The sequence below is a fragment of the Halichoeres trimaculatus genome, unplaced genomic scaffold, assembly GCF_033239565.1.
Source record: "Halichoeres trimaculatus isolate MK-OKI-2021-1 unplaced genomic scaffold, fHalTri1.1 fHalTri1_scaffold_6, whole genome shotgun sequence".
Classification (NCBI taxonomy): Eukaryota; Metazoa; Chordata; class Actinopteri; order Labriformes; family Labridae; genus Halichoeres; species Halichoeres trimaculatus.
In genome coordinates, this window is record NW_027437184.1 from 19,597,808 (window position 1) to 19,624,257 (window position 26,450).

Genomic DNA, 26,450 nt, shown 5'->3' on the forward strand with positions numbered 1-26,450 from the left:
TACATTTATTTTTGCATACATACAACATAAACTGCTTCATACATAAATGTGCAATCTGCTGTGCACTTAAAATATGGAACGTTGGATATTAACATGAATCGCAGCGTCATGTTTTCTTTTTAATACATACAATATGTTCAACGACACAGACTCTTACTATGGATTATAGCCATAAAAAGGGACACTGACCTCACAAAAGGAGCAATTTGTTTTCCTATAAAATCTCAATTTGAACATGACACAAAGCGCTGGCTAGTCAACTACTGTTAATGCAGAACCAGTATCTACTGCACACATTTGGATAACACGATAAATGCATTTAACAGATGACATCGACATGTAAGCAGAGGCAACCTGATACACTTGCTTACATAGATAGCGACTGCTTTCAGTGCAGTGGGTGAAGATTATTGTTTTATATTACACTGAATTTAAAAAAAGCGCAAAAGCATAACCTAGTCAGATCCTTGGGTCAGATATCCTTCCAAATCCTGTTCGCTTATACAGAAACAATACCTGATTGAACTATACCAGCTTGAATTCGTAATGTAAGGGAGGAGTTTACTCTTAGTGATGCTTTTTTTAAACACCATTCCTGACCACCTTAACTGAAGAGCAGTGTAAGGTTGAAAGTGAAATACTGAAATTCCCTCTGATGACATCACACATCTCAAAAATGGTCATGAAGTCTGGTTTACTCTCAGCAGGGAAAACAGATACATGATAGAGAGAACAAGTGAGTTTGTTAAGACTGAGGAGGCTTGGACACCCAACACTCAAATCCACACTGCTATCTGGAATGTGGCTTGTACTGCGCCTTGTAAGGAGACTTCAAACACTGTACTGGAAATATGTGTCTGGTGATGTATTTGGTTCAAGCACTATGTGTAGTGGAGTCTGTAAATTCAGTCAAAGTGGTGAACAACCTTATTAATGCTGCTACAGAGGAGAATCCCACTCAGGTATTAGGTGCTTAGAGTAAAAGAGTCCTTTGTTTGTACTGTTTTTTTTGCAACTTCACATCCTGTAACAACCTAGAGAGTGGAAATACACACTTACAGTCATGAGTGGGTAAGTACAGTGGCTGTAGAGCCTGAACCTGTTTGTGATTTAAAAAGAATGACGTCCTGGTCGGGAAACAAAACTGATATTTCACTCTTAACTCTGTACACACACTCACATCCAAACACAAACACCACAACAGACAATAAGCACCTCAAACACAACACATTACTTCTCACCATAGTATTAACAGTAGATTATTTAGAGTGAATGAATCTGGAAATTAAAAGGATGAATTTTGCATGAACAAACATTTCGGTAAAAAAAAATGCCCTTTCATTATTATGATCCATGTCATGTCTTTGCTGCTGTGTCTACTGACCCTATCATACTTAGAAGTAACAGAAGTACAAACACTCACACACACACATAGGAGCCACATTCTCTGAATTTACAACATTAGTGAGGTTAAATGCTTTGGATGAATCAAAGAGGAAGAAAACAGAGAAGTGGAAAGTCACTGATGATGACGCTCATTTTTGTCCCTGTGTCAATTCAGTGCTCATCTGGTCCACTGTGCAAACCACTGACATCATCACAAACACACACTAAGCGAGTAGTTTTCAATCTGAAAATCTACATTTATACATGATCACTATGAATAGGTTTAATATAGAGCAACAACATTTTTGCAGCAAAGCAAAAAATCCCGCAGATGAAGTTATGACTGTGTAGAGAGAATGAGGAGGTGAGCTGATATCACAGAGCGTCGGATCTGAAGCCGTGAACATGACGCTATCTGGTGGAGTTCCTGTTCACGTCTTTGTGTGGGACACAAAACAATGAAAAAGCCAGTGCAACATAAAGTACATTCATGATAAAAGCAAGAGCAGGAAATGACTCTTAAACTTGCACCCTACAAACAGAAACATAATCTTTTCAGGTCCAAGCAAAGATACTCTTAAATGTAAACCCTGCAGTGCTCAAAATGTAGAGAAAGTGAAGTGTCACCCTCTACTATCAGTCAAAATGTTGGATATGAACCGCAGTGTGTCGTAGTAAATGCAGCACTGACACTGAAAGCTGCACGGCTACACAGACATGTTTTGATATTGCACGAGTGATTGCACACATGGTTTGTGCACTTACATGTATTCGATATAGAACTATATATTTATATATATACTGTGGACACAGACACGTTTGCTGCCATAAATATAAAACAAAAATCAGATGGACTCATTAAAAATAAATGTTAGCATCAGGTCACAAGCAAACGTGTAGTAAAGTTATATTTAGGACCTTACACTTCTCATGTTACCGCTCAACATATAAATCCTCTGCTGTGTTTCAGGAGGGAATTGGTCTATACTTCTTAAATACTGTCTCTTTTGTACATACACACACATATACACATTTATCATAGATCTATACATATCTGGATATGCCCTTAATTCTCTAAGAGTGATCCTATCTTTCCGTGGACTCCCTGGGGAAGAAGCAGTCATCACTGGGCCCCTCTGGGAGCTTTGGGTTAGTGGTTACAGTTCTGGTAGGGATGGGAGGAGGAGGGGTGGGGAAAACTGAAGGGGTGGAGGATAACCAGTCAGGCTCTGAGTCAAACACAGAACGAGAAGGCTGAGGCAGAGTCTGAGACCTGGAAGGGAAACTCAGGGCCTGTGTGGTTTTGGTTTTTGGTGGAAAATCGAAATCATCATCAAAAGTGACCCACTGCTTGGTTGGTTTCCCTGCTGGGGGAGGTGGCTGGCGACGAGGAGCTAAGGCAGGAGGAAGGGAGGAAGGTGGTGCCAGAGGCAAGGATGGAGTGGGAGAGGGGTCAGCGGGGAGAGGAAGCAGCAGAGGAGCAGATGATGGTCCAAACAGGGATGTGGTCCTTTGGAGTTGGGAGGTGGGTGCAGGGATGGGGGCTTGAGTTGGGATAAGTGGCTGTGTGAGCGCAGACATGGTCCTCTGAAGGTTTAGCATCGGTGCTGGATGCTGGATGCTGAAATCTGGGGTAAGTGAGCGCTGTTGCTGCTGCGCCAGAGGGCCTGTGAAGGGGTTGGTACTGCTGGGTCTCGCAGGGAGCGGGTCAATCTGGAAGGAGCAAGGGGAGGCACGTAGGGTCTCCTGCGAGCGGCTACGGGATGGAATGGGCGGAGGTGGGAGCAGAGAGGATGCTAACGGTGAGGGGGTGGAGAGTAAGGAAGAAGAGGACGAATCGAGTGTCTGCAGGTCTGACAGAGCAGATGACTGGAGGGAGAAGGATGAAGGGAGAGTGTTGGAGGACACTTTAGACGCAGGAACAGCAGGGGGCGCACGCAGGGAGGAGCCTCTGTTCAAGGACTGAGTGTGGTGCCAGGAGGAGGACGAGGAAGAGGAGGAGGAGAGGAAGTCAGTTGCGAGTGTGTCAAAGGGGTCAGCCTTCCATTGTGCTTCTCTTTGGATTCCGTTCAGTCCGTTGGTCTGTGGAGGACAAAAAACAGCAAATGAAAAGTCTTTCAGAAGTCTCAGAGATGACATGTATCTGCACTATCATTTTATGGAGTATTCCTGTGACTAATGATCAAAATGTTGTTTTATCACAAACTTTAAGATACCCTTTGGAGCTTCCTTATAGACAAACCGGTATTAGCCTTTATTTATAATTTCCAGTGGGTGAAACTCAAGCTGTAAGGTTTCTTGGTCTTTTAAAGCATTTTTGGGGCAGATTTTGGAGCCTTCTTTTGGTAGCGTGGGGAAATTTGGGGAAATAACAAAGATTTGATTTAATCAGAGAAATATATCCTTAATTTCACCTAACTACAAGCAAAATAAACCATATTTGACCATACTGTATTGGCCTGAACATGAGACAACTGTGATTTTAAGACCCTGCACTGCTACCCACCCCCATGTTTTTCCTTGTTAAAATACTATTTTACAACCTTTGGACATTACACAAGGGTGATTTATTGTATAACTCTCCTGCAAGACAACAATTTTCTCCAAAAGCAACATCACTTTCTTTACTAATGTGCTACTTTACTTTGACCTTCGTGTCTCTCAATCTTTATCACTCTGATGCCGCGGCGCTGACAGAAAGCTGGCCTTGGTCATGAGAAGTACACTCACTTTTCAGATAAGTGGCGCCTTCTACTGCTGTGAACAAATATCGGTTTTTGAAAACAGAACTGAGAATATAAGGTGATCTGTCTTTTTCAAAGATGTGTTTTGAAGGAAAGAAGTTTTCTGGAGATGGCTCGTAAACTCTGAGTCCACAATGCCACTTGCTGTTAGAAGCTCCACAGGGTACCATCAAACCATCCAGATTCTAAAAACATCAAAAACACATTTTGTGATTTATTAACTGTTCTGACTTCTTGTTATCAATCACTAATTCTAATCATAATCAAAGGAGATAAAGCAAATTAAACAAAATGTCAACTCAAAAAAATGATGTCGTTGCATATGTGTTCACTCCCAGCACCTGACTCACAGTGAGCAGATATGAAAGGACTAGTGAGGGGAGAATGGCCAACAAACATCACATTCACATCTGTTTTTTCTTTATCTTCATGACATTCAGAGGTTGATGTGTTGACCAACAGGAAAGAAAACAACTGATGCTCTGTTTTATGAGCCTAACACAAAACAATAAGTGACCTCTTAAGAAAGGAAAGGAAGGAAAAGGGGAACAAAACGAAAGAAGAGGGTTACTGGGTGTGACGTATGAGAGGTAATAACGATTAAAGCGGTGGACTGTTGTACGATGGAGATGTGACAAAGAGGTGGTTTAATATAAAGTACCTTTCACCCTGAGGGCTTCTCCGGCTTGTGAGAGAGAGACAAATGTGTCAGAGAGACAAAAAGCAGGAAGAATGACAAAGACAACTGAGCTCATCAGAAGTGAGACAAAGCAGCAGAAAGATTCGCAGACCTTGACTTCTATGTTTGTCATGATTAAGCAAAGCCTCTGACCTAATATTCAAAGCAGCAGAAATAATCTGTAGCACAAGATTTAATTGCATGCAAGCAGAAATATCTCTCTCAGTAGATGATCATGTTAGTGTTCTCTGTTCTGTCGTTGAAATTCCAAATATTTGATGAAAAAGAAATTGGCACAAACCTGCGCAGCTGGGGCCGTCTCAGACTTGGCAGCATCAGGCGGCAGAGCATGAGAGGAGCGGGAGCGTGGAGGGGGTTTCGGAGAGGAGAGACCCTGTGCAGGCCCAGCAGGTGCAGCGGGGCCAGCAGCAGCAGTTGCGCCTTGCTGTGGCTGGAGTGGGGCTGGAAGTGAGGGCTGCATGGGTGCGGGGAGTTGGGACTGGGTAGAAGGTGCAGGCTGCATGGGTGGAGGAACCTGGGGTCTCACTGCAGGGGGCTCTGTGGGAGGTGGGCCCGAGGGGGGAGGACCTGAGGGAAGAAATAGTTATGTAAATTCACAACAAAACTTAGGCCCCGTTTACACGACAACGTTTCATCTGAAAACACTGAAACTCAGTGAAAAAAAATCTGCGTTTACACGGAAATGCTGAGGGACTGAAAACTCTGTAGTAAGCCTGCCAGGCCTGTAGTCGGCGCTATAACTGTCTGAGTTGAGCCGATCATCTAGTGTATTGGGGAATACTAAGAGCAAAAGTGGAGCAACAGATGCACATTTTTTATTAAGACAGTCAGCAGATACGGCAGATTGAGCAGCACAAGCACAACACGGTTGTTCGCGACCGTCGTAAAAAACGGAACTGTTGTACTGTTTGTATGCTTGCGTGAGGAGCGGAGTGTCATGTCATTGTTTCCACTGAAAACGCCGGCTTAATGTTTACACGGCAACGGTGTCAGCAGCGTTTCAGAAAGATCCCACTCTGGAGGCCGTTTTCAAAAGTTTGAGTTTCAGCTCAGCTAAAACGCCGTTTCCGTGCAAACGCGAGGCTGAAACGCAACAAAACTTTTGCGTTTCACCCTACAACCATTGTCGTGTAAATGACCCCTTAATAAGGGTGAACAATCTTAGATGTCATTTCATTACCTAGAGGCAGGTCAGGAGGCTTGGCCTGCCCACTGGGAATTGGCCGTGGGGCTCCTGGGTGGGTGTCTGGTATAGGCCGAGGGGCCCCGGGATGCACCTCAGGGATGGGTCTGGGTGCTCCAGGATGAGAGGGAGGTGGTGGACGAGACTGAGGAGGCATACTGATAACACCAGCTCGAGGAGGAATGTTCTAGATCACAAAAAGAAAAGGAAGAACTTTACAAATGACCTGAAAAACACTAAAAAAGAAACATGTATTTCAGACTTGTACACTCACTGGTCTGGGAACACCTCCTGGTCCAGGGGCTCCTACTGCTGCTTGGCCTCGAGCTGAAAGAGTGAAAACACACAAACAGCATAGATAAGCAACAAAAAAAGTTTGTGTATTAAAGGGCACCTGTTGGTTTGATGCTGCAAACCATTCTCATCATATGACAGGACTTATTTCCAGAGACTAAACCCATAATCAGTGATGACTCATTCATTCCTGAGCTGCAGGAGGTCTGGAGGAGAGGGAGGCCTTGTTCTGTGAGCCAACGTACAGCCTGTAAGCACACACCTCATCGTTCACTCCTCTCTGTCTGAAACCCTTTCTGCGAGCCTGCAAACATGTTCCCACGCCACTTAGATGTCTGCTTCTGTTTACTGTCACCAAACCTAAGTCAATTCTGCCAACAACAGACACACAGACTCACTGTAATGAGACAGAGGGCTAAGGCCAACCACACACACACAAGCACACACACACACACACACACACACACACACACACACACACACACACACACACACACACACACACACACACACACACACACACACACACACACACACACACACACACACACACACTATACAAATAAAGAGAGGTGTGGAAAGGTCTTGACACTGTTGGGCTAAGCAACCAAACCCTTCCTGACACCTCGGTTCAAACGCTATTTGTATCAGACTATAAATAAATAACCACAAAGCCAGATCACTTCAAGCAAGCACAAGAAAAGTTCAAACAAAACAAGGCTTTAAATGAAAATCACAAACTGACACAACTGACTCATCATCCTTCGCCCATACATCAGCGCTTTTTAAGGCTATGATTTGTAACACTCACCTGCAGCAGAATCAGGACGAGGAAGAGAAGGGCTTTTTGCTCCTTCGCAGCACAACAGAAACCAAATTACATCAATGTTACACAAAGTTCAAACCTGGTGACAGGGAGCAGCTATTCTTATAACTTAACACTTAATAAAAAGCAGAAGGGAAAGCGTATGGTGGTAAAAATGCAGCAGAGCAAAGAAGCCTGAGATGCTATGAATGTAGGGTTCAAACACTAATCAGAGATAGGGATGTAATGATACTCTGAGAGAGAGTTCAACATTTTAAAACCAATGGGACAAATTAAGTCAGCGAGAAAGAAAACACATATTATTACTCTTTGTATTAGAAGCTATGTGGGATCCCTTGTGCCTTTGACTCCGTTTTTAGGGCTGATAGAAGACGTACGGACATGCCGACACTCTGTTGTGTTTGCCTCTTCACCAAAATGTATCTGAAAACTATTTTAGCTAATTCTTTTTCACATGAAAGATTGTCATCTCAACCAGGGATCCCGAAACTTTCTGAACATAAGCTTCAAAACAGTGCTGTCAGAGACTGATGACACCCTTCTGTATGAACACACAGACAGACCAATCCCAGTACAGGGAAAAAAAAATAATCAAAAATACGCCTAAGATGCTTCATTAAGCTAATGGGTAGAAAATTAGACTGTGTCTTTTGCAGCTGACACCATCGTAAATGTCTTGCGATATGAAAAAAAAAGGAAAACAGATCAAACTTTTTCTGTTTGGATGGTTTAACCCTTTTTACGACCCACCCCTTCACAGTCTGCCAGAGCATATCTTTGCATTTTTACATACTGTAGTCTCATTTTCTGTACAAAACTTTTGCTATACATCAATACAACCCTTTATCCCCAAATGTAATGTTTATTATTTATTGAATTGCCAAGATGTGACAATAAACAGTAAAAAATTAGACTTTTGTACATTATTTTTCTACATACAGAAATGTCATGGCTGTATTTCACAAAAATGTAAATGAACAAAAAACGTGATGACATGAATTCAGCAAAAGAGGGAATGTGGACAACCCCAGTCTGGATCAGCAAACACATCAGTGCAAGGAAACCGTGCCCTGGGACATTTTTAAAATTAAAAATGAAAGTGTTAATCCTCAGATTTTATTATCAAAAAGAATGATCGATCTATCTCATCTGGTTTCAAACCTACTGTGTTTCAACACTTATTATGCAGGTCCCAGCGCAGGTGCTACACTGGGCTTTAGAGGATTAATATAAAATTGAATGCATATTTTTCTTTATGTTTCTATAATCATGGATGAAATGTAAAATTGTAAATATTTTTTTTCCAAATTTTGGAAGACATGTTATGACCCCGCCTTATCAGTGTTTAGCAAGATTATCTTTGTGCCTTTTTTTAAAATGAAGACATTGTTTTGACAAACCAGGTAAGAAACTAATCAAGATAAAAGGTAGGAGAAAAAATAACAGTTTTTTGAGATGATTTTTTCCCTGAGCTAGAAGTGGGTTACTCACACCTTTCAAAACAAAACGAAACAAACCAAAAAAAAAAGAAAAAAAAAAAAGTGTTATTAACTCAAATCTATCACTGAATCTTATTGTGAGTATCATTACATTCCTAATCGTAGTGGATAAGTGCAGCCAATCTGACTTGAAGATCATTTTAAGTCTCGACCAAAGAGAGTTGACCTTTAACTTTATCTGTCAGTTATTACAGTGATTTAGAGACTGACAGAAAGAGACGGTAATATAGACAGACAGTCAATTTAGAGCCTGTCAATACTCTCCCTTTTCAATTAGAGCCATGAAAATCCCATATTTACTCTTCCCAAACAAATGACTATAGAAATAAAGCCTCTGCCTGTATTTCCTGCTGTTTTTGTTAATCAAAGCCCTCAATCCTAAATAGTACAGATTCATTACATCGATGGCCATTAAAACATTGTATTAGAAAGAACAAACCTTTCTACATTTGCCTGTAGTGGCAAAATAACTGCAGGAATGCAAATTCTCTATGCTGAGAACGTCCAATCAATTTTGCATTCTCTGGTTATTTTGCATAAATAAGCAAGATATTTTTTTCACAACAGGCGACGAAACACTCCTACTCACAAAAACAAGAGTCAGAGGACCCACAATGATGCAGAACACATCATTGTAATAAAAGCATCAATCACATTGATGCTCAGGTGTTAAGGTACAGGGATCATCTGGTGATAAAAAGACAAACCGACATTTACCTTCACTGCCTCTCCTACCGAGCAGTGGGGTGGGACATTTGCCACAGTCTTAAATCCAAAGAAAAGAAACAGTTTTTTCAAAATAAAGCATGGCAGGAAAAAAGTAACAAGAGTTGACTGTGAGAATTTTCGCTGCAGGGTTGGCTGCATTAAACGGAAAAGAAATAACTAATTGGGTGACCTAAAAAATCCACATCTCAATTTCAAATAAGGGCAAAAACTTCAGGGACAATCTACAGCACTTTAACATGTTTTAAAGCTTTACCACATGAGGAGGAGGATGTAAGTATTATGGCTTTGCAAGCCAAGTTCTCCTTAAACTTACATTAACCTCAGATAAAACACTCACTACATTTGGATCTTTTCATAACCACAAACCATATCTACACTGTTTAACTAAACCAAGCATGACTCAGCAACCACAGGCATTTAATTAAAAGAGAAATCTCTCTCAAAACACAAAGGCTGCAAGCTGAATATCATGATGTTACATAAGCTGTGAGTCTTGAGCGTGCCATAGTGCAACATAATTGCCGTTGTTATTGCAATTTCCTCAACTGAACTGAGTATAGAAACTAATGAGGCAGCGTACTGAGTCAGCCCTAATGCAATGTCATTCTCTTTTTGTGTAGCTGGAAAAAAAGAGGCTGATACTTTTAATGCTTTAGCAATGTAAGCACAAGACACACATTTCTACAGCCATCACTTTACCTGCAGAGTCCCTCCTAACTGTGAGGGGGCTCATGCCTCCTTCAGAAATGAGGCGAAGCATTGGGATAAAGGTGAGAATGTTTAATCTCCTGACACAGGAAAAATGTTAATAAAATGAAAAAAAGTTTTTTCTACCCGTCATAGTAGAGGGTATTCGTTTTAAACAGGCTGTCTATAGGACCATTTGATGACACTCTTACCTGATGGTGGTGGTGGACGTTGAGGGGGAGCTGGTCTGGCTGGAGGAGCCCCGGGACGAGGAGGAGGCGGGCGTTTCGGCTCCATGCTTGATGTGGGGGCCCCAGGCTGGAAGTCAACAGGTGGTCCTAGAAGAGAAAAGAACAGTTATTCACAAACCAGAAGTGGTTAAAAGCGGGTGCACACTACAGGATAATCAGGCTGATTTTTGTTCCAATCCCACTCCCTTAGATCAAAGCCAGCAAAGCTCTGATTGTCGGATGTTTGCAAATGACATTGTGTGTGATTTTCCTGTGGTGTGGGGTGTGCTAAAAGTGATTATTTTGGTCAGAGCCGCTTGGAAGGCCTCTGATTCAGAGATCATAGATAATGAACATCTGACTGAAGAGGAAGTAAGAAATCTATCTGTAATACTTATGACGACTTTAATCACCACCAATTCACATTGTTGTTCATACAGCCCAATTCCCGCTGTCTCCACAACTTTTTCCATAATTTCTTTCTTTTTTGTGTTTTTTTTTGGAATATTGGAGGCCGAATCAACCATCATTGCTTTTTCCTGTTCATCCATCATGTTTGTTTACACCGAAGTCACGTTTTACTGCGTGAGATGTGGAATATTGAGTGTTGAGAAGCAGATACTTTGCTGAAGAACTGATTAGTGTGTGGTGTCCTCCAGAGTGCACACCACACATTTTAGGGTCAGAACAGAGAGATCTTGTGCAATCTGTCTTTTGTTAACTTCAAGTGTGTGGTCTCTCAATGTGTGAAGGTTTGAAGAATCCTGTGATGTGTGCCAGCCTTAGACTGCAGATTTCTGTAATGAAAATTGTAAATACATCGTCTCTATGTGAAATTTCATGAAAGCCCAAAACAACATATGAATTTTTTCACCAGTGAGCTTAAGACTAAATGTTAAAGAACAAACTGTACAGTTTCTGTGTGTAAACACTTTGGTCAAACATAAATCAAGCCTTGTGCCTCATTTCTCACACTGTCACCTTTGCAATATGTTTTATGTATTTAGCTGTGATCTAAGCTTGACCAAAAAAAGGTAAATACAACATTAGAATTTTAAATACAACACACGAGAGAACATGTTTCAAAGGAAACAAGATTTCTTTTCTACCAGAAACACCACACGCTTTCTACCACCAAACATCAGCTAAATTATCACACTATATTTTACCTGGAACCTCTCTCCTCTGAGGAGTTGGGCTTAAATCTGTTTGCATTTATTACAAACAGAAGAGAATTTAAGTTTAGGGCAGGAAGACTTTCAGCAGAGCAGGTGATTGAATGGTATGTCTCCTGCTACACCAAACAGTTACCTTGTGATGGTCGAGGGGGCTGTGCTGATCTGCTCGGCCTGCTGGGAGCAGCAGGTTCACCGTGGGTGGGGGAGGGACAGGGACTGCTGCGAGGGGAGGGCAGAGGGGACGACCCAGGGCCAGAGCCTGCTCCAGGCTGCAGGTGCTGGGGAAGAATCTCCTCCACCTCATCGTCCACATCACCTGAAAAAAGTGACAGGGAGGCAGGAGTAAACGCCTCTGAAACCACACAATTTAATAAAACCAATATCTATTATATATCCTTACCTTCCATATCATAATCATCGTCACCCATGTCAGTGTCCTCAGCAAGGAGGGTGGAGCTGGCTGAGGTGGGGATGCTCCCACAGATTCTCTCCACACTCATCTCGTCCTCCATACTCTTGATCCAGCCTGGACTCTTCAGACGGATGTCGATCACTTTGCCGAGCACCTGAGTGAAAAATGGAGCAGACTTTGGTTATCAGGCATACAACTGAGTAAAAACAGATGTATTTTTCTGTTGTTCTAGCTATGAATTTATTTAAAAGATCAGACATGACTCACGGTGGAAGCACTGAGAGACAGAGCAGCCAGAGCAGAGTAACCTTCCAAGAAAGTCACCCACATCTTCTCCTCGACAAACCTGCAGGAACAAGGACATGGTTAATATGGTCGTCCTGTCTGAAGATGAATCATGTCTGTCTGCGTTGAAACGTCAGACTCGCCTGATGAGGATGACCTCTCCAAAGTTAGTGAACTTTTCCAGGAGCTCATCTATGAGGGGATCGTCGAAGAAGTCATCAGGGCCGGAGGAACAGAGCGACACTAGGATGGTGCCATCTGGAGGCCCTTGCAGGGCGATGACATCTTTGTAGACTTGGTGCCGAGCCTCTGGGTCCACTTCCAGGATGTCCACGTCTATTATTGACACCACGGGCCTGGGGTAAAATAAAAGATGAGTTTTGAATAACAAATACTATATGATTGAGCAGCTCTGAAAAAAATGCACATGTTGCTTATTTGCTCAAATCCTACATATATGATGTATGCTGTTACTAACCTGTGGTCAGAGGTCTTCAGCTCAGCCCTGCCATAGTACTTCAGAGTTCCAGGGCTCCAAGGGTAATCTGGATCATCCTCTTTCTCCCCAGATGTGGAAGCTGCTCCTACAACATTCATCTCCTCAGCTGCAAAGAAAAAATATATCTTCATGAGTAACAAGCCCAGCCAGGTGAAGTGATCCCTTGTTTTTCAAAGGTTAAGAATTACATGTTTTTACTGGTGGAATGTAGGACAGAAAGTTGTTTAATCTGGTTAGTGGCTTCTCATCCTACCTATTTTGTCAAAGTTCCACTTCCTCCTCTTCCAGAGGATGCGGTCAGTCCATGCTGGCGTGCGGCATTTCTCACTGGTGTCATAATCCTCAGAGAAGAGGTCGTACTTGTAGGTAGGAGCAAAATCTAACTTCCCCTCGATGAAACCTCTAAAAACCTGTGAAGCAGTTTGGCATTAGTGCAGGTTTAAAAAAAAAACAAAGCTCAATGTTTATAGTGTTATTTAAGGAGGAAGCAGAAGTTAGAAATGCTGCAAACATAAGTTGTAGGTCTCACCAGACCAGCGTTCTTCTGGTCCAACAACTGGTCCCCTGCCATCAAAGCATCCCAGTTCTGCTGTTTGATCAGGTCCTTCACTTCCTCGTTGGGCATGCTGATTCGATAGTTGAAGTCTCCGCACCAGAAAATATAGTCGTGTGAATACAACAGACGACCCTGACATGGATAGAACGGATGAGGTCATGTTTTTGTTTTACTTTTTAGCTGAAGAGTGTTAAAATCTAACCAGTGATGTGACGGTTGTTACCATAGGGAAACTGAGTCTGCGCGTGATCTCACTGTAGTCGTCATTCCTCTCTTTAACCTGCGACTGTCCAGCAGCGAAGTGGGAGCAAACGAAGCAGATGCTGGTGGTGTGGAACAGCATGCGGATGGCGACACCTCCTTTGTTGCCTGTAGCCCCGCCCATTCCAGTCTTTACAGTATCTACAGCTACATCCCTGGGAGAAATTACAAAGGAAAGACTAAATTTAGTACACTGGATATGATCCCTGCAACAATTTTACAAGTAGTTAACAACAATGCATGTTATTCATACCTGATAAAAGGTGCATGCTGTGGGCGGATGAAAACAAACAGACACACACCCACCAGCTGCTCGGAGGCAAGCAGCACATACTTGTGATCTCGAGATATGTTTTTTTGCAGCTCAGCCGCCCAAAGTTTCTGGTTTGTTGTGCTAAGAGAAACAGAAGCAGAAGTTGAAGTGATGATCAAGGAAAGCCCAAAGAAGACAAACCTCTCAAAACAAGCTAATAAAAAAGCAGTAACACATTTCTTGTCACTTGACTTTTAAAATTTTAACTGACAGTCTTTTTTTTTTCTTTTAAAAAGATGAAACGAAAAGATTTGGTGTGTGATATAGGTCAGATCAGATTAAAGTGTGAAACATCTCATGAGAAAAATGCTGTGGAAGAAATTCTCTGAACACTTGCTCACATACCTGGCACTGACAATGTTTCCAGCATTCAGTTCAACCATTTCTTCAAAACCAATGGCAAAGATGTCTATGGGGTTGGCTTTAGAGTCTGTGAACAGGAAAATTGGACAATGACCAGCGTTAGTGTTTTTGTAATCAAGATTATTATAAGTCTCCTGGAATTTGTTTTAATTTTTTTTTATTTAACATTTTTTGAAGAACTCCTGGCTCCAATCCTGATCTCTCTTTCCAGTTCTCAAACAAAAGCATTAAAGTGAAATTTATTGCGTGCAAATGGAAATAAATGAACAAACCTTGGAACTCGGGGTGACCTGCTTTCTTTGGAGCATCCAACAGCCAGTCATTGAGTGTCTGGTTGCGGAAAGCAATACTCCGAAACTGTTTGCCCCCGTTGACGTTCCAGGTGCCCACGCCCACTCGGATCTGCTTGGGCTTAGTGTATTTTTGGTAGTTTTGACACATTCCAAGTAATACCCTTGGGGAAGCTGTAGAGGTGAGGAGAGTGAGATTAAGGCAGAAAATGATTTAGCTTGTTTTTTTTTCTACAGGAAAGGGCAAACAAAAATGGGAAAAGGATACAAGAAAAAAGGGAAAACATTCAAATACACGAGAGGAAGATGACGGAAACATTCTTCTTAAACATGAGGCATGACAGGGAGAAAAAAACTGCTGCTAAAATACAGATAAACATTTACAAAACAGCCGTGTAATGGTTCATTTCTGCCTGTAGCGTCACTCTCAGAGTGAGGTCACATTTCATTGCCTTTTTTTGGCTGTCAAAAACAATTTCAAAATCCTGCTCTTATGCAACAGGCAGAGGATAAAACCACTACTAGCACTGGGTAACAAATGAATGAAAAATGCAGCAAACACAATGGATATGACAACTGTGTGACAGGATGAAAGGATCCATCCACTTGAGGCAGTTGGTCAGTTACTATACCTGATTGTAATACCGGCTCAGTGACTAAGATTGTGCACAAGAGCAGCAGGAAGAGAAGGGAGAGAAGGGCGGGGTTAACCAGGGCTTCAACAGATAATGCCAGAAGAGCAGTAGGTCACATTAATCTTACTGGGGCAGGGAGCTGACACACAGAGATTACACTTCCCACTTGACACAGAGCAGAGGACAAACCCTGCGATTGTGAAGATTAGCTCCTGGCTAGCAAAGCTACAACAGATGCAGATTAAATCTTAATAAAGTTTCAAATAATTCAAAGAATCATGGAGGTACTATTAAAACTACACAAAAATATACTGGAACATTTAAACGTTGTAAACTTTTTTATTGGTAAATTGTAGACAAGATGCAATTTAATGATTTAGGAAGCTTTTAAGTTTTATAATCTAAGCTATAAAGAATTACCGTAAAGACTGGATGTGGTGAGCAAGGCCCGGGCTTTGTCTGCCAGGTCACTGTTCAGTGTGGAGCCCAGCCTCAGGATGTCGATCGCTTCCTGCTTGGAGCTGTCAAAGAAGTTGTTCTGGATGGTCCTAGTTACAGATCGGGCTCCATCTTTCAGCTTCCCCGCCTACACACACACACACACACAAATGATGGAAAAACAATTACATATGGCCCTCCTTTTTATAAGCGCAATTTCCAACTGCCGTCAGAAAAGGCAGTGGATTCCTACAGCAACCATGGACGAAAAAGAAAAGGAGGAACAGGAAAGTAAAGTAAAACAAGACAGTATAACAGACCGTGAAGGATCAAAACTGCTTCACAAGGTGCAAAATTTCACAAAGGGATGTGTGATGCAATACAATTTAATGTGAAGTGGATTGATTACTACAGACTTGTCTAATCAGACATCTGGTGTTGAAGGATAATTCAGACAACATTTGGATATATTAACATAGTTGGATATGATACCATGATAAGAAAATGATCACTAAACAAGCAAGAACTGATCCATTTTTGTCCCCACTCCTTGGATTTTCTTTAACTGAATCTCAGCAGATCAGAGGGTATCCCTGTGGAGCTTTTGAGTTGCCAGGTTGAGGCAGAATCCATTTCCAAGAGGCGTCAAGAGTCACGAAATCAAGTTGTTTCCTCAAAGAAGTCCCACCCACCCCATCCTCCATCTTAATTATCACCACTTTACCCACAGACACTGAAATCAAAAATGCACCAAAAGACCCACGGCTCAAAAACACTGACTGGCTCTTTCACTTACCACAGAGGGAGAGATGTCCAGAGGACAGCGGAAAGAGATAGCACACAAGAGTTAAGAAACAGAAGCACACAAAACTCTACAAACAGAGACAGTCAGCTCTGTCACTGCACACACAAAGCACAGTTCATTGTTTTAAATGAAACTATTTAGTAAAAGGTTTCAGCCTTTATTGTAAGGTGGAACCAAATGCTGTTAAAGTTTTCCCTTCTGTAACTTTGAATAAAAGGCTGCCAAGCACATACTTCAAATGTTAATAATCATAATCAGTGCTTTGAATTCATCTTGGTTTTAGTCAGTTGTCAGCAGGGTCATTTTTGATCATCCCAAGCTTGCATATAAAAAATATCTCAACTTTTAAGACCTTTGTGGTTAATGAAAGGTTTCCAAAGTTTTCTTGCACAAACAACTACTCATTTCTATTTCAGGTTCTCACATCAGTTGCTCTTTAAAGTCATCAATAATGATTATCCTACATGTTAGGCTAAACAATTTACTTCAGATCAAAGGTTTTCTTCATTGGTAAAACCAAACTAATGTGTTGTCTATGTTGTACCTTTGCTTTGCCATCCAAAGCACCTGTGCCCGCATAGATCTTGCTGACAGAGTCTCCATTTGCAGACCACATAGTCCTAAAAACTTCCTGGAACCTGGCCACCAGCTGGGGTTTCTCCGTCAGGCCCATTTCCTCCAACTGTTTTGGCAGCATCTGGTGTAGTGAGGACCAGGGGGTCGGATTAAACACATAATCCCTCATAAACAATGGGCAGCAAAGATAAAAACACTAATTCATAAACAAATAGGAAAAACAGCACCATGTTTCAGACTCCTACCTCAAGGGCAAAAAAGGCCTGCACACTGTTGGTTCTGTCCAGACAATCCAGACAGTTGGTCCTGATGGTCCCACCCTGAGACCTACAATGACCCGTTAAAATGTTAACACAAGTGACATTTCACACAACTTTGTACATGCAGTATGTTTGACCTTACCTTGTGATGCCGGTCTCTCCGGAGTAGTAAAAGAAGCCACACTCCTCGATGAACTTGCTGAGGTAAGGTTTGAGGACGCTGTGCAGTTTGTCTGCTTTACCTCCCCTCACATTTGCATGGTAATCAAAGTTCACCATTTTCACAGATGAGGCATGCTCTGAAGCCTTTAAGTGACTCTGAAAACAACAGTGAGGATGACAGAAAGAGGACTTACTCCCTCACATTCAAACTGAAGATGGAAATGTTAGATGGAAAACGAGATCAGAAAATTGTAGCAACACTGACTTGAACAAATCTAAGAAAAAACTTGAACTAGTCTATTTTCAATTAGGGATTTCCTGATTAAGGGCATTTTGCAGTAACTCATCATTACTCTATATCTGCACACTTAGTATAAGAAGGACTTCTCTTGTTGCTAAGGTGTGGCTTAACTGACTGGGACTGTGTTTCAACATTGCCTGTTTTGTAAATGTCTTCAGAGCATGATCATGTTCAGGGACATAACGGTTCCTCTTACTTGGAATGCTTTGCTGAGCATGTGTTCTCCTTCCTTACTCCCAAGCAGGTTGATGATCACCTGTTTACCATACAACCTCCGCAGTGCTGTGAAGTGTCTGGAAAACACATTCATACACATCATAAGCACTGTACGGTTCCAATAATGACATAACTGGTAAAATAGTAGCATTATCTGAATATACTGAAGTCTAAATGCGTGTTACCAATGCTTAGCTGTATAATTTTACATATTTGTGAGACAGAAGAACCCCCTGAGTAACTGTCTGTTAGTAACTGTTCGTTAATGTGAAGTCTTGGTTAGCAATCTTTCATTTTTAGTTTGCTTATGCATCCCTTTAAATACATTTTATTTCAAGGCCCCTTTCAAGTCACCCAAGGACACCGTGCAAAACACAGTTTAGAAGCATTTCAAAGTTTAAGAAAAATAGATTTAAAAGATAAGACGGATGGATGACAGTCAGGTTGAGTAAGCCAGGCGTAACAGATGGGCTTTAGCCCTCACATCAAAACAGCCGAGGGAGTGCAATGTGATAACACAGACTGATTCTTGTATGATCGCACTGAGGCAGTTTCTCATCTGAGGAATATGTTTTTCTTGAAGTTTTAGAGACCAGAGACACAAAATGGTAACACTGGTAATAATCTCAGGGCCTCGAGAGCAAACTGGTTTATTAAATTGTAAAAAAAGGGATGTAAGAGCATCATCCAGCAGACCATGTTTATAAAAAGAAGGCCTTGTTCTATCTAAGGCATTTGATCAGAGATATAACAGCCTGCTACAGCAAACAGAAAAAAAATGGATGAGTTGTAAGATCTGGTCTGGACAGATATTGAGAAAGACAAGTTGTGTTGCCAACTGCTAGAGTGAAAATACAAGTGATTCATCCAAAAGTACAAATGGTGCACCATCTGACTTGCTTGTCTTTGCATGTTCAGGATATCAATAATCAGACTCCATCCTCTAAAGTCCAAGATGTCTGGTTTAAAACTCCACATTGTCACTGCTGCCATGAAGGACAGATTATCTTTAACTAGATGGTCTGTATTTATGCTTATCAATTCATGACTGAAGTATTTTTCAGGACATCTGAAAAGGTGTTACTCAGACTCTTATTCTCTGACCAGAAATAAAAATGTCTAATTTACCAAGACTGGATTTTGAGGCAGTGACCCTATAAAAGAAATAAGTTTGATCATGTAGAAATCAATTCATATTGTCGATGTTTTAGTATAAGGCCAAGAAGTTCTGATGTTACTACAAAAATAACACCACATTTCAAACAAATGGTGTGATCCATCTCTATCAAATCATAGTGGATGATTCCACTGGATGAGGGGCTCATATTTGTTTCCAAGCATTTTCTCTACAAGTTACCGCCTGTTAAAGAGGAGGACTGATGTAAGACACTGAAACCGAGCTGTTTGTAACAGCTATAGAGAAATTTGAAAGGACACTTTTGAATAGACATAAAATGATGAAAAAGAATCAGTTCGTTAATAACTGATTATTTCACTTTGTTAGTTAGTTAAAAGCATAAATCTAGTTAGTGAAACTGTAAAATACTTTAAGTTCTAAGAGATGTCAACAATCAATTAAGAAGGACTTTCACTGTCTGCCATGAATTTAGTTTATTAAGGTCGACAGTTAATCATGACCAGCTAATCTGTCCTTCCTCTTCCCTGCAGTAAACCTGCCTCTAAGGACTCACTTCAATTAACATCACTGCTTCACAAGTCTGGAGAGCTTTTCTCCACCTCGGCCTCACAGGAGACATAATATTATTGTCTCCTCACTCCTCAGCGGACTAGTAATCTGAGGCTGGATTAAGCCGCTGGAAACCGGTACATGTGCAAACAAAGCCCTGTGTACACACACTGCACAGAACATTTTAATTACCTTTCGAATGCTGGTGCATTTGCTTCAAATCCTCTTGAGAGTTTGACACGGTGAGAGCCAACCTGCAGAGAGGAGACAGCAAGACAAGACGGAAAAAAAAGACACTAGTAACAGTGTCCTTCTTTACATCAAATCAAAGCTTTAAAGAGGAGAGTAACATGGGCACACATGTTGCAGATGACCAGAAAACCTGGCAGGGAAGAATGAAGTTTGGACAGAGTTCAGAAACACTTGAACTGAAGAATTTAGAGTGGCAAAAACGCCTCAGGACAACAGCTACACGGGGGCAGCAGGAGGAGATTTGTTTATAGAGAGGCGAGACACTGAGCAGAGGGGAAACCTTGTTGAATGTCCAGTCCTTCGTGTGACCTATTTGAAGACTTAATAATCCTTATTATACTTTCCTATTTCAGAAGACAACTGGCACTGACTCAGTCACAAGAAGAACTGAGAGCTTTAAAGGGGAGTAAAGGCAGGTATGACCTTGCATGGCCACACCTTGACAGGCTTAGCAGCAAGGCTGCAGAGTCACTGTTGCTCAGAAATCTCCTCACTCATCACTGCAGGTCCTTACTTGTTCCTCTGTGCTTGTGCTAAAACATTTCCTTGTTTCTTTCCTTCCTATTGTGTCATCAACAGGACTTAAAGAAGCTAATCAAATCACCCTTTCTGCAACATCAGCCTTAATCTTCTCCTCCTACACAATTAATGTCACAGGAAGCATAAACTTGTTGGCATTAGCAGTAAGACATTTTCCTTCATGCTGCTGTCATTTTGTCACTCTGTTTGCCTCTAGCTCTAGCTCTGCTGTGCAGGTCTCTGACATGCATATTTAATAACTTCCTGAGATAGCATCTGAAAGGACTCAGGTTACAGCTGTACACCTCAGACCAAAACTCCTCCACAACTTAGCGTGTTGCTTTGAACAGCTACTTTGGCTATCTTCTACTCAGTTGCATTATCACAGTTGACAACAGAATTTCTTCCCTTAATTCAACACACAGTCAAATTTGGGTCTAGTGGCTGATAAAATAAAAGCAGTTCAGAAACTTAGCGACTTAAAAAGATAAGAAGTAGGCAAGCGTATTCTTCAATATTTACAACTAACCACTAAATACAACAAAAGCAGCAACTTTAAACAAACAGGTATCATAAGTGATTAGAAGTATGAGCTTCTGTCGTCACACAAGACTAAAAGGAAGCCACCCTACCAACTATTTGCATCCTATTCAGCCGGGTTTTACACAGTGACACTGAAAATGTCATTTAGAGACTGCTTCAAAACTATTTCTAGTGTAAACCAACTGAAAACAGATCAATACTCCTCTTCTGGTTCAAACTCAAACTATGCATCCTGCTCAGGGAATGAATAAGAGAAAATTAGGAAGGACATGGGGATAAGCCTACAGAGCCACACTTGGAAGAAGGGACTAAAAGCTAACACAATGCTTCACAAGCAGGAGGACTACAGTTCTGTCTGAAAACAACCCCGAGCCCACTCCCCTGTGTTCAGACCCAACCACAGACTTTGTGCACTGAATCTGTGACTTATATGGTCTTGGTTGTTATTGGCCTCCTCTGAGTTTTGACAGCTTGTTCCAGGTTCTTGGAAACTAACCTCAAATTAAGCTACAGGAATGGCCAGGGGATGTTTTCAGACCAGGCTCTCACCTGACCAAAGATGTCTGGGAGCTGAGGAAAACAGAAAAATGCCCTTTACCAACTGCTGTATCTATGATGAACCTCCCCCACGTCTGATGTAGTCTGTGAAATGTCAGGACAAGGACAGCAGGATCCCAAGGATGTTGTTTATGGTCTGCATCTAATGACAGGTCCTACGACTGGTTTTTAATCTTCAAAGCAGTGTCTCTTGACAGGTGCTTTGTCCAGGACCTTCGTAAAAATCCATAATGGGATTGCCTCATTTTTAACCCTCGTTTCTGACATTGCGCAGAGAAACCCTTATCTGTAGTATGAAAGCGCCAGCACCAGAGAGAGCCAATAAAAGAAAAAGTTATACCAGGTGGGGGTTCTCATCCAGACCATTAGGGCGCCGATTCTCATTCAGTTGCAACAAAACACCCTTAAGAGACTTTTTCTGAACACAGCATGGACAAAACGCATTAAGTTTGGCTGATGTATGCAATTTTTTTTGTTTTATTCCAGAAGACTTAAAATTCTCTTTGTATGCATCTTTAAGACCTTAAGAAAAAGTAAGATTCAGTGAAGTCTTTTTGTTTGGTAAAATCTTAAATCAGCTTCATCAGAGTTCAGTGTTTACACTCACAGTTTGAACTCGGATGACACTGACTGAACCTTATCTGCAGGTACAACTGGTACAAAATGTTCAGGGATCCAACACAAACATGAAGACTGTTTTATGATTTTCATATGATGTGGCTTTGTATATGAAAACCCTCACACGTCCAGAATTAAAAGCTGGCTCTACTGCTGAGATTTAGTCCCCATTACCTGGATTCCTGGCTGCTCCCAGAAGAGAGGGATAGACCCACGGATCTGTATGAATGATGAGACTTTATCATCCAGGAAAATGACCTGTGTGAAACGAGAGGAAACTTTGTTGAAATTCATTCGTCTTGTGTGAAAATAACAAAGGAAAAAAAAGAAAAAATCTCACTTCAAAACATATATTCATTGGCCACACACTTATAAAAAATACAGGACAAAAAAGGGGAAAAATGGCGCCAAAATTCTCCTTCATAAACCATTCAAACCACAGGGAACTGACTAACGCCAATTCTTCAGTCACTACAAAACACAGAGGAACTGACTTCACTTCTGCTTTTATGGAACCGTGGTGTTTGTGGCCACTTGGGCAACACATAACATAAATAAAAGAGATACCTAACAGAAAACCACGCTATACACCACATTATACTGAGCTGATGAATATTTTTTCATTAACATTCTCTCTTGAAACTGCAGGGACTCGCCTGAATAACCAAAACACTGAACAACACAATGAAGTCTACTAAGTACCCCACAATTAACCTGACATCTAAGAAGCTCCTAATGTTTGCATATTCAACACAAATATCAGTGTGTTGAGGTGTATGAGGGCATAACGTTTAAGTGATATTTGTAGTTGTTATAGTTGTTCTCTCCAAACTACAGACCCTGGTTTGTTTCATAAAAGAGGAACTATGAAAAAGGAAAATGCAAACTAGTCATTTTCTACAACAGGAAGCTGGAAAGTAACTTCGCTTATTCAAATAGACATTTGTCTTGCGAAAATGTTCTGTTGACTCAGTACACATAGACTTGACTGAAGACCATTCAATAAGGAAGTTCAAAGAATTAAAATGGAGAGAGGCTTGAGTTTGTATGATGAAATGATGTTTCATAACAATGCTGCATTAGATTTGCTGTTAAACAATCATAATCACTGTTGAAATACAACGAAAAATCACACTGTGACTCTACAGTGTGCTTATGAGAAAAAAAGGAATAATGTCACAAAAGCCAGTATCCCATGATCCATCCTCCAGTAATAAGTCCAGTAATAGTCAAGGCAGCCTGGAAGCTTGAGTTCATTTGCTTCTGATAACAGTATTTCTATACATTTTGAAACGTTTTTTGCAAGAAAACGATAAAAGATTTTACTCACCTGTTCCGTCTCCACAAAGTTTGCCACCTGTCCATCATCATTCGTCCCTCTCACGTTGAATCGTGTGCCCGCTCGCTCTGAGCTGAGGCGGGAGAAAATGCAGGCTTTGGCCTGTTTGTGCCCGGCATAAATGGTCCTGATCTCCACACCACCACACATCAGCCTCAACAGCCAATCATCGCAATTTACTCCATAGTGTTTGAGGTGCAGATGCAGAGACTGGTTCCTATTGGTGAATAAGCAACAAGGACAAGGCAGTGAATAATACACAAAGAAACTCAGTGTGAGCAGAGATTTTTCACACCTTGGTTGCAAATCACACAGCCCCCATGATCACACAAACCAAAGACGCTTTTGCATCACCAAAAATGATGGAATTGCAGAACATGCACCAAGTTGACTTTTTAAGGCTGCCTACTGCTCCTCTTTCAAACATAAACCAGTCACATTTCATGCTCTCACCAGAAGAAGCGGTTATCTGTAGTGTCTTCTAGGATCCTGCGATGTGCATTGAGACTCAAGTCCATGCTGATTCCGGTGGCAGACCAGGCAAAGTAGAAGTGTCCAGAGTTCAGGACCTTTCGCACCTCAGCTATCCGGTCCTCATCTCCCGGATCATTCTTCAGTGATATAAAGTCTGTCTGTGTGACCCTGAAAACCTCTGAATCCTGTACCTTCCCCACAGAGCTGCATCCTGACACAACCACCAGACTGTGGAGCATGGAGTCGCCTGCAGGAGTGAGGTGGAGAAAGGGAAAAAGCTTTGAAACACAAACTACATGTAATGAAAAAATGGCCGGGTTATTATTGCAAACTGAAGCCCTGACAGGGTGATCAGGGGTTTTGTCTCACGCTTCTATCCACATATTTTTTCCTATTAACCAATCCTTGAAGTGACATCATATGCACCAGATTCCTTTTGGCTGACTTCATTTTGTCTTCTAGCGTCTGCAGTGGAACCCCATCCTTTGCAGTGGTCTGCTCTTCACAGCTAAAGTGTGCTCTCTGGCAAGAGCAGGCTGTGGCTATGGCATGTTGCTTTGCAATAACAAATTAAAATAAAGAACTTAAGATGTTGTTAGATATATACCACAGCTTCATTTAAATTTTAAGCATTTAGAAAACAGAAAAGAAATGGTTGATACTTTTATTATCTTCAAGGAAATCACCAGCCTGTAAAATCTCTCCAATCTATAACACCAAGTTTAATCTTTGATGCAGCTTTTTCCTTGTTGTGATAACATGAGCCTTCAAGGTCATGCAGAGGTCAGTAGAAAGCAGCTTAAGTAAACCGCAACAGAAAAACACAAACCAGAGTCACACCAGAAACCGGAGGTCAGAATTTGGACTGCACCCAGGGAACTGCGACAACACTGAGAAATGAATAAAGATGTTTGTGTAGCTTACCCAAATTTAGGCGGAGGACACCCAGGATTCCATATGCATCTACAATCTTAGTGTATGTGTTTTTAATGGCCTCCTTCTCTGCTGCCGCTACAAGCAAAAATAGAGCAAAACAATGTAAGAAAATTAGCTAGTTATGCCTTCTCCATATAGATAGATGCACTATTAAATTAATAACAATTACACAGCACATTCAGCGTTATACATTCTGTGGAATGTCTTTTACAATGGATGAGAGAAAAGGAGAGCTGAAACGCTCTCATCACAGTGCAAACAAATAGGAGGATGCCTTACAGAGAACGGCAACAGCCCCTGACTCAAACATGAGACATTCTTCTCTGGTCCTAGTTTCCACTATGACACTGTAGGGGGGTGGATCCAGCTTGTGGTAGATGCGATATCCCTTGCTGAAGGCCATTGTTGAGCCAAGATGAATAACCTATAATATGACCTGTGAAGCAGAGAGAATTAATTAGAGCAGACACGACTTTTGTACTCTTTATGGCCATGAGGTTTTATGATGCTCTGTTTATCCTTGTTGGAGAGGTGGTGTTTGATCTCTTAGGATCTAATACTCAGCCCTTTTTCTGGATATAGATCATAACTGTAGGTACTCTTATGGCTGACGCCAAGACTTAAGTAATAGTAGGTACTTGTGTAGGTACGTAAATTAGGCCACGCTTGCTGCAAAATTAGCAACATGTAATTTTAAGTATCACGTAGTTATTGCAAAAAGCAATGATATTATCAAGTAAAAGCATTACAGACTGCGTGATTTAAACAGACAGCAGAGCTATCATTGCGAAATAAGAAGCCCGACATGGCCTTACCAATATTGGACGCACCAAAAGCCAAGACATGACAATAATAATATTACTTAGATGTAAATATCACAGGAGGCTGAAGGTTGTGAGCTGCAAAGGCATCATGAACGTTATCGTTAGGCCAGGAGACTCAAATATCATCCATCCTAACACAGACAGTCACGACTTCATTGAGCAACTGCAGCAGACGAGGCTATCCCTGCGTTTATTACACGGTAGCTAGCAGTAAAGCCGAGTGTTTCAAATAGAAGATCAGAAAACGGGAGAGAGAAAATGCTCAAGTAAAATCAGCTCACTGTCCTTCATCCATGTACAGCTAGCTGATAACGTTAGCTCGGTTAGCTAAAGTAATCACAGTGATAGCTATGATTCGCTAGCGGACGGTATTTTGATGTTGGAACTACCTGCACGTCCGGGATGTTAAGCTGGCCTTTAGTAATACAAAAATCCCAAATACTCCCTTACGTAGTTAACCTAGCTGCACAAGAGTTTTCATTTCAACCTAATTTTGCATTTGGGAGTAAGATTTATGTAGTATACAGAAATGGCCGTTGAATTCGCCTTACCTTTTCCCCCCACCGGTTATTACTCGCTGTCACAACAAAATCCTTCCCGGTTTGCTGGTCTAATGGTACATTCCAACACAAAACACGCCCACCTGCAGCTACCGTAATAACTGGTGTCGTTGTCATTTAGGTTTGGGAAACAGTACTGTCCGCTTTCGTAAAAGACAGCAAAACGCATTTTTGGCACGTTAATTAATGTTTGGCAAACAAAACACAATAAACTTTTTAAATGTGCTTGGAGTATGAAAAATATAAGATAGGACCTGTAACAGAAAGTCACAAGTTGTTCTCGCCCGGCTTTGGTTGAGACTGACAACTGAT

The 26,450-nt window shown here is 41.5% G+C and overlaps 1 protein-coding gene across 11 annotated transcripts; it reads right to left on the minus strand.

Annotated features, from left to right (window-relative positions):
- synj1 (synaptojanin 1) lies at positions 1–26,197 on the minus strand. 11 transcript variants are annotated; one of them, XM_074671672.1, is made up of 33 exons: positions 26,130–26,197; positions 25,034–25,190; positions 24,743–24,829; positions 23,798–24,065; positions 23,336–23,561; positions 22,180–22,263; positions 19,708–19,769; positions 17,809–17,905; positions 17,292–17,467; positions 17,135–17,216; positions 16,858–17,010; positions 15,491–15,656; positions 15,068–15,091; positions 14,418–14,609; positions 14,128–14,212; positions 13,723–13,863; positions 13,432–13,624; positions 13,182–13,340; positions 12,906–13,062; positions 12,632–12,758; positions 12,297–12,509; positions 12,136–12,214; positions 11,857–12,022; positions 11,590–11,772; positions 10,261–10,386; positions 10,061–10,099; positions 9,350–9,397; positions 7,119–7,160; positions 6,288–6,340; positions 6,011–6,200; positions 5,111–5,397; positions 4,792–4,815; positions 3,331–3,468 (listed from the first exon to the last, which is right to left on the minus strand). In XM_074671672.1, exons 2-32 carry the CDS (start codon positions 25,155–25,157, stop codon positions 4,795–4,797), a joined length of 4,050 nt encoding a protein of 1,349 aa, XP_074527773.1. In that variant the 5' UTR covers positions 25,158–25,190; positions 26,130–26,197; the 3' UTR covers positions 3,331–3,468; positions 4,792–4,794. The 11 variants fall into 11 exon arrangements, with proteins under 11 accessions (XP_074527766.1, XP_074527765.1, XP_074527762.1 ...); XM_074671664.1 differs by lacking the exon at positions 4,792–4,815 and having other exon boundaries at positions 2–3,468; positions 15,491–15,647; XM_074671661.1 differs by lacking the exon at positions 4,792–4,815 and having other exon boundaries at positions 2–3,468.
- Between the last annotated feature and the right edge of the window lie 253 nt (positions 26,198–26,450).